General features: G+C 52.5%; 1 protein-coding gene across 1 annotated transcript; it reads left to right on the top strand.

The window, feature by feature from the left end:
• Positions 1–5,331: 5,331 nt before the first annotated feature.
• LOC108863820 (uncharacterized) lies at positions 5,332–6,300 on the top strand (the record flags this gene model as incomplete). Its single annotated transcript, XM_018638438.1, has 1 exon — positions 5,332–6,300. A coding segment is annotated over exon 1 (969 nt), but the record flags the coding sequence as incomplete, so codon positions are not given.
• Positions 6,301–6,656: the final 356 nt, after the last annotated feature.

Below are 6,656 nucleotides of genomic sequence, written 5' to 3'. Positions count from 1 at the left end.
TGCGTTCTTACTTCGTTTCGTGATTATTCGATTCCTGATTCGCTCCGACCTCCTAATGCTACAAGGTGTTTTTATTGATTTTCGTTCACGACTATTTATCGGTGAGCTATTGACGGCTTGAGATTCGCAGGCGTCTTCGACGGAACAGCCTCTGTCGTCGTCCTGATGTGTTTCGATGATCTTCGGTACGTTCCCCCGCTGCTCATGTTTTTGACCAGATAGGACCGCGGTTCGTTCTACTTTAACGACCCCTTGAGTCCATTCGTCGGTCAGGGCATCCATGATTCGAACTCCCTCATGGGCTCTCAGAGGCCTTCGTTCCTGAGCTGCGCGATCGTAGTATCTTCTTTGCTCTTCCCGTAGGCTCCGCAGTTCTCCCTTGACGACTTCGGGCTTGATGACTCGGGGAATCAGTTGCTCTTTTTGACATGGGGTCTGCGTTCGCGGCTGCCGGGACATCAGTCGTTGGCTTGGGGATCCCAGCAGCTCGGACCTTGGCGTTGATCGTATCTCCAATAGAGCGTTGTAGAAGTCCGGTGAGCCATAGCTGACTTTCTTCAGGATTCGCTTAGCTTCCCGTACGGCTCGTTCGGCCATGCCATTACTCTGCGCGTAGAACGGGCTGCTTGTCTTATGCGTGATGTCAAATCTTCTGAAAAGCTCTCTGAGATCTTCGTTCTTGTACTGCGTTGCATTGTCGGACCGGAACACCTCTGGGTAGCCGTTACTCTGGAACACCTCCCACAGCGCTTTAACTATGGCGCTCGATGTGAGGCTCGGCAGACGCACTACCTCCCAGTAAAAGCTGTAGTGGTCGACGATGACTTGATAGCTGCATCCCTCGAAGTGCATGACGTCGGCATTGACTACCTGCCATGGATACTCAGGCACTGTACTCGGCAGCAGTGGTTCTTTCGGAATTTTGTGATGGTCTCGTTGACAGCCGTTACAATTCTGAGCTCTGATTTCAATTTCCCTTGCGATTGTTGGCCAGTACACTAAGTGTCGGCTCCCGCATAGCATACTACCCGCATTCCTGTGCGAGGCATGCAGCTGGTAGAGCACCTCTTCCCGTTTAGAGGCGGGTATGATGATTCTTCCGGAACGTAGCACCAGACCTCTGTGGACGTGTTCCTCTCGATACGGCCAAAACTTCCGAATTTCCTCCGGAACTTGTCTTTTGTCGTTCGGCCAACCCACTTGGTACATCTCCTCCAATGCGAGCAACTCAGGGTCTTTGTTCGTACTCTGCACGAAATCGGCGAGTCGCTCGTCCGAAAAAGCTATTGTCGCCACAGACTTCGTCACAACTCTGTTTTCCACGACTTCTGTCGCTCGTAATCTTGACAGGAAATCCGCGACTGGAATTTGCTTCCCCGGTTTATACTTCACGTTCAGGCCGTATTTTTGAAGGCTCAGCCAGTACGCCTGCAGACTGAAGGGTACTTTATCGGACTCCTTGCAAAAGATGCTCTCCAGAGGCTTATGATCGGTTTCTACGGTTATATCCGGGTGTCCATAAATGTAGTAATGATATTTCAAGCATCCACTAGCTATCGCTATCATTTCCTTCTCGATCTGTGGCAGTTTCTGCTGCGCGGCGGTGAGGGCTTTGCTGCTGTAAGCGACGGGCTTACTTCCCTGAAGCAGTACGGCACCGACCGCGAACTCCGACGAGTCAACCGACAAAACCACTGGTTGACTAGGGTCAAAATATCGCAGTACGGGTGCCATGACCAAACTGTGCTTCAAAGGCTCGAATGCCACTTGTTGTTCCATGCCCCAGATGAACTCGGTGTCTTCCTTGACCAGGTCCCTGAGATGCTTTGTTTTTCCGGACATCCCCTCGATGAATGCGCCTACAAATTTGATAACGCCCAGGAAACGTTGTAGCTCCTTCTCATTTTTCGGTGCCTCGATCGCCTTGATATGTTCGATTCTCCCTGGGTCCACACTGAACCCCTCCTTCGAGAGAATGTGGCCAAGCTACTTTACCGAGGTTTTGTCGAAATGACACTTTCCTGGGTTCAGCACTAGACCGACCTCCTTGCATCGTTGTGGGACCTTTTCCACCCGTTCTCGCTGCTGTTCTATCGTTTCATCCCAGATGACGATATCATCTACGTAGGGAATGACCCCGTCCATCTCGCCGAAGAGCTCATCAGTGACTCTTTGAAATTCATCACTCGCCGTCGTTATGCCATAGGGAACTTCTAGGAACCTATATCTGCCGAACGGTGTGATGAATGTACACAAATACGAGGACGGCTCGTCAAGTCTCAACTGCAAGAAGCTCTCATCTGCGTCCAGCGTGGTGAAGAATGCAGCTCTTGTCATTTTGCGTTGAATCTGTTCCAGTCGTTTGGTCGGATGAGGTCCTCTCCTTAAAGCTGCATTCAGTCAGATCTGGAGTCACGACAAAAAATTTCTCCACCACCTCCTGCGATTTGAACGATATCGGCAGTCTGATGCACTCAGTCGTGATGTGCTCGTCGTTGAAATAAGAGATGAATTTCGTTTTCGAGTCAAGGAGCCGTGCTCTTCTGTTGGTCTTGAGTAGTTCTGTCACAACACACTTGGGGAGCAGACTACATTGCGCCCCAGTGTCTATAGCGACCACCACCTGCTCACCTCCGATTCGGACGATCTCTTGCCACTTCGAGCTCTTTGAACACTCCAGTTTTCGTTTGATCTCGTCATCAGACATTTTCCTGAGACCCGAAGTCTCGCTACTTCTTCGCCCGCATACGGCCCTCACATAGTGATTCTCTTCGTCAGGGGACTCCGTTCTCTCATCGCCATGCTCCTCATCACTTTGTTGTTGAACCATGAAGACTCTTTTCTTCTCATTCTGACGGTAGTTTCGACAGGATCTCGCGATGTGGCCCTGACTGCCGCATTGAAAACATGTGAGGGGTCTTCGCTGGCCGCCGCCATCTTGGAACGGTTTCCTTCTCCATTCCGTTCCCTCTCGTCTATAGCTCTGTTCTCGAGAATTCTCTCGATATCGCCTCGTAACTGATGCGACCTTTGATTCTTCTTCGGAGTTCTTCCTGATTTGCGCCTGTCCCTTCGAGCTCGATTCAGCTGCTAGGCATTTTTCGACGACTGATTCCAAGTCAGCGTCCTTCGAGAGTAGTTGACGCTGGATATTCTTGTCGCTTATTCCGATGATTACTCTGCTGCGTATAATGCGGTCCACGATGTTCTCGGACGTGTCCTCGAATTTGCATGCCATGGCAGTTCTGCTGACCCTTCCGAGATATTTATCGAACCTCTCACCCTCTGCTTGATTGAGCTCGTCGCGCCACAATTTGAAATCTTTCAACGTCTTTGATGATTTCTTCGCGCACTCCTCATCGATTCCTCTGATGATTCGCGCTTTCGTCAGTTTCCCCGTATCGACTCCGATTCCCTTCAACCACTTCCTCGCGTCGAGACCGAGGCAGGACAGGAATGTCACCTATTGTAGTTCCTCCGACTGTGATTTCACCTGCGCCACGACGGAGAAAATCTCGTATTCCTGCTTGAAATCCTCCCAGTCGTTGAACAGATCGGTGCCGTCCACTGTTGGAGCCTGCGGCGGCGCGACGTTGAACACGCGTGCAGATCCCGACGGGGCGGTTGCGGCAAAGTTCTCTTGTACGCTCGGCATCCTGGACTTTCTTCTCTATCACAAACTTCCACACTTCTGATACCATGTAATGACTGCGCTCTCTTCAGGGAACGAGTGAGTGTTCATCGTTTATTCAGAGATCTCAATTGCCCTTGAGAGGGCGCTGTCAAGTGGCGCGAGCTTTCAAATATTACACTACCGAACAATGACGTGCCTTCTGGCTGCAGATTTTGAGGATCGCACGCCCCTCGGGGTCATCAAGACTTTATTCTATGTGACGGAGCCGTGTTTCTACCGTTTCTGTTCCCGCGACTTCGATTACATCGCCCGCTACTAGTGGTTCGACTTGACGGATGACGAACAGGAACCGTTTCGACGTTACGCCTGTTTGCTCCGGCGGACTCGTGGAAAAACGACTCAAGGGCACCCCCCGCTGCCGCGTATACTGAAGTACAAGATACCCTCCATCCCGTATGCGTCGAGGTATTTGTACCTTGTGCATCGAGATTTTCGGGACGGTGTCCACAGTGTAACCCTCAAGCCGGGTGAAACGCAGTTGAACGACGCGTCCCCGAGCCTTGAGACTGTGGCTGAACAAGTTCGCGCCGTTCAGCGACGGAAGGAAGACCTGAGAAGATACGCACGAGCTTCCCTAGAAGACATCCCCCCCTGGGAGCGGAAGCCGCGCCCCCTCGACCCGTACACCGGGAAAGAGCTCCCGCGAGGCGTTCCTCGGCCCAGGGCCTCCCCATGATACGATCTCTCGATGCAGCATATTTGGGCTTGTGCACATAATAAATTTGGTTTGATAACATGTACCGATACGGTTTTGATCTTGAGTCTTGGGGAGAGGGGACCTAATTTGTGGCTGAGGTTGCGATGAGTTCCCTGGGCGCATCGTCCATGGGGCCAGATCTAGGGCTATATGGTTCGATTGATAAGTTTCTAAGGGGTAGAGCTTCCTTATGGGCCGATCGAGAGTCTGGCCGGTAGCTGCTGTGACGCATATCTAGGTAAAATTATATGCTGCAATAAAGATGAGCCGACGGCCGTCGTGGAGTGGTCATAGATAGCGCTGAGGTGCGGGGGAGGTCTGACGTGCATCCACGTCTGGAAGCTTCACGGGCCGCAGCGGACACACACAGTTGAGAACCAACCGTCGACCGAGACGGTGAGAGAGACCACGACGGCATCGGCAATTTAACCGAAATTCAGTTTCGTATTCTTTCCGACGCCAAACTGTGGCTTCATATGGTGGCAGCGGAAACCAAGACAAGGATCAGCACGTTAAGAAGTGGTTCCAGACCGAGATTCCAGATCGCCCGCTCCAGCCAGCGACTTCGGATAACGGCGGAATCGCGCAAGCGGTCCGACAGAAGTACAGAAGAAATACGCAGCGATAGGAGTCGCTTCAAGCAGCTCGACCCGAACACCAGGGCATCCAGTGCGTTTTCCGGAGTTTGAGACTCGAGAACATCTCAGCTCCCAGCAGAGTGCCCATCCATTGGCAAGCGTCGTCCGGCAGCTCAGACGCCAGAAGCAGTCACGTCCCGTCAGCGGCGATACCACGCAGTACAGCGGTGTCCAGAAAGCGGATTCTCCCCGCAACCGACGGCGCGGCGACGGTTCACACCTGAGCCTCCAAGCGTGTTAGGCCTACTTACTGACGGCCGGTCGGCGGAAAATCTCGCAAGCGCCACTGCTGGTCCGCATCCATGGCTGACGACCTGACCAATGCGCCGGCGGCGGAAACATCGGAAACATGTGACCCCCAAAGAGTAGGAACCAGGGGTACGGCGGCGGAGCGAGATGAGATGAACGCGCAACTCATGATCAGGCGCACGCTCCGCACGCCTTTCACGAAGAAGACGAAAGAGTTGGAGGAGGCGCTGCGTTATGAGACATCAAGTTATAGTGATTGCTCCAGGCTGTGGAAGACTATCGAACATACATATCAAGAGATGGAACGATGGAATTCCCTGCTGACGCCGACCATCCTCAGGCTCTCCCCGGACCAGTACGAAAAAACTATGGAAAGGGTGTTCTTCTACGAGGACGAATTCTTCAAGATCAGGGAAGCGTTCGAATCAATCTTCCATCCAGTGGCTCAGGCGTCCAGCGTCGGGAGCGCGTCTTCGCCTACGACAAGCTTGGCGCTCAACCGCAAGTATCGTCTACCGAAGTTCGCCGGGGACTTCAAGAAGTTTCGAGAGTGGTGGCAGCTCTTCGACGTTCACGTACATCGCAAGCCGCTCGATCCGGTCGAGAAGTTCACACTTCTGAAGGAGGCGCTCGTAGGTCTCCCGGCGGCGGAGATAGCACATCTGGAGTTCAACGCAGACCAGTATCCGGTGGCGATCGGAATCATCGAGAAGAGATTCGGCAGCCAGAGGGAGGCGGAGAAGGAGCACGTCTTCGAGATCCAGAAACTCTACAATTGGAGAGATCTGCACCAGAACGATAAGTTATCGCGTTTTGTCTCCTCGCTGTCTCAAAACGTCAAAGCTCTGATTTCTTTGGGCCTATCTTACGAGTCACTTTCGGTGACAATTGCTCCAGGCATCCTAACGTGCTTACCGAGCACGATGAGAGAGGACTTCACTCGAACGCATTTCGAAAAGCTACAGCTGAATGACGTTTCGAACAGCGAGCTTGAGACCCTCCTAGAGTACTTGGAGAAAGAGGTAGCGGTCAAGAGAGCATGCAGGTCTCTGGGCTTTGAGTCGTACCCCGGACCTTCTCATTCGCGTAGGGATTTCAGCGATAGAAGCCAGGCTAGAACAGGGAACGGCAGATTCAATGGTGGAGCGCCTGGGGCGAGCAAAGCTTTCTTCGCAGGCAGTCAGAGGAGTGACGCAGTAGATCACAGCTGTGTCTTTTGCGGCAGCCAGAAGCACGAATCGAAAGCGTGTAGAAAAAATCTGACTTATGAGGAACGAAAGACTCTCTGCGAGCGGGGCAACGCTTGCTTCAAGTGTCTCAACCGGAATCACTACGCTAAGAAATGTAGAACTTATGTAAAGTGCGAAAGGTGCAGCAG

The sequence above is a fragment of the Galendromus occidentalis genome, unplaced genomic scaffold (genome assembly GCF_000255335.2).
Source record: "Galendromus occidentalis unplaced genomic scaffold, Mocc_1.1 scf7180000077010, whole genome shotgun sequence".
NCBI classification, from domain to species: Eukaryota; Metazoa; Arthropoda; class Arachnida; order Mesostigmata; family Phytoseiidae; genus Galendromus; species Galendromus occidentalis.
Note: the sequence above shows the minus strand (reverse complement) of the source record. Positions and strands in the feature narration are given on the sequence as shown.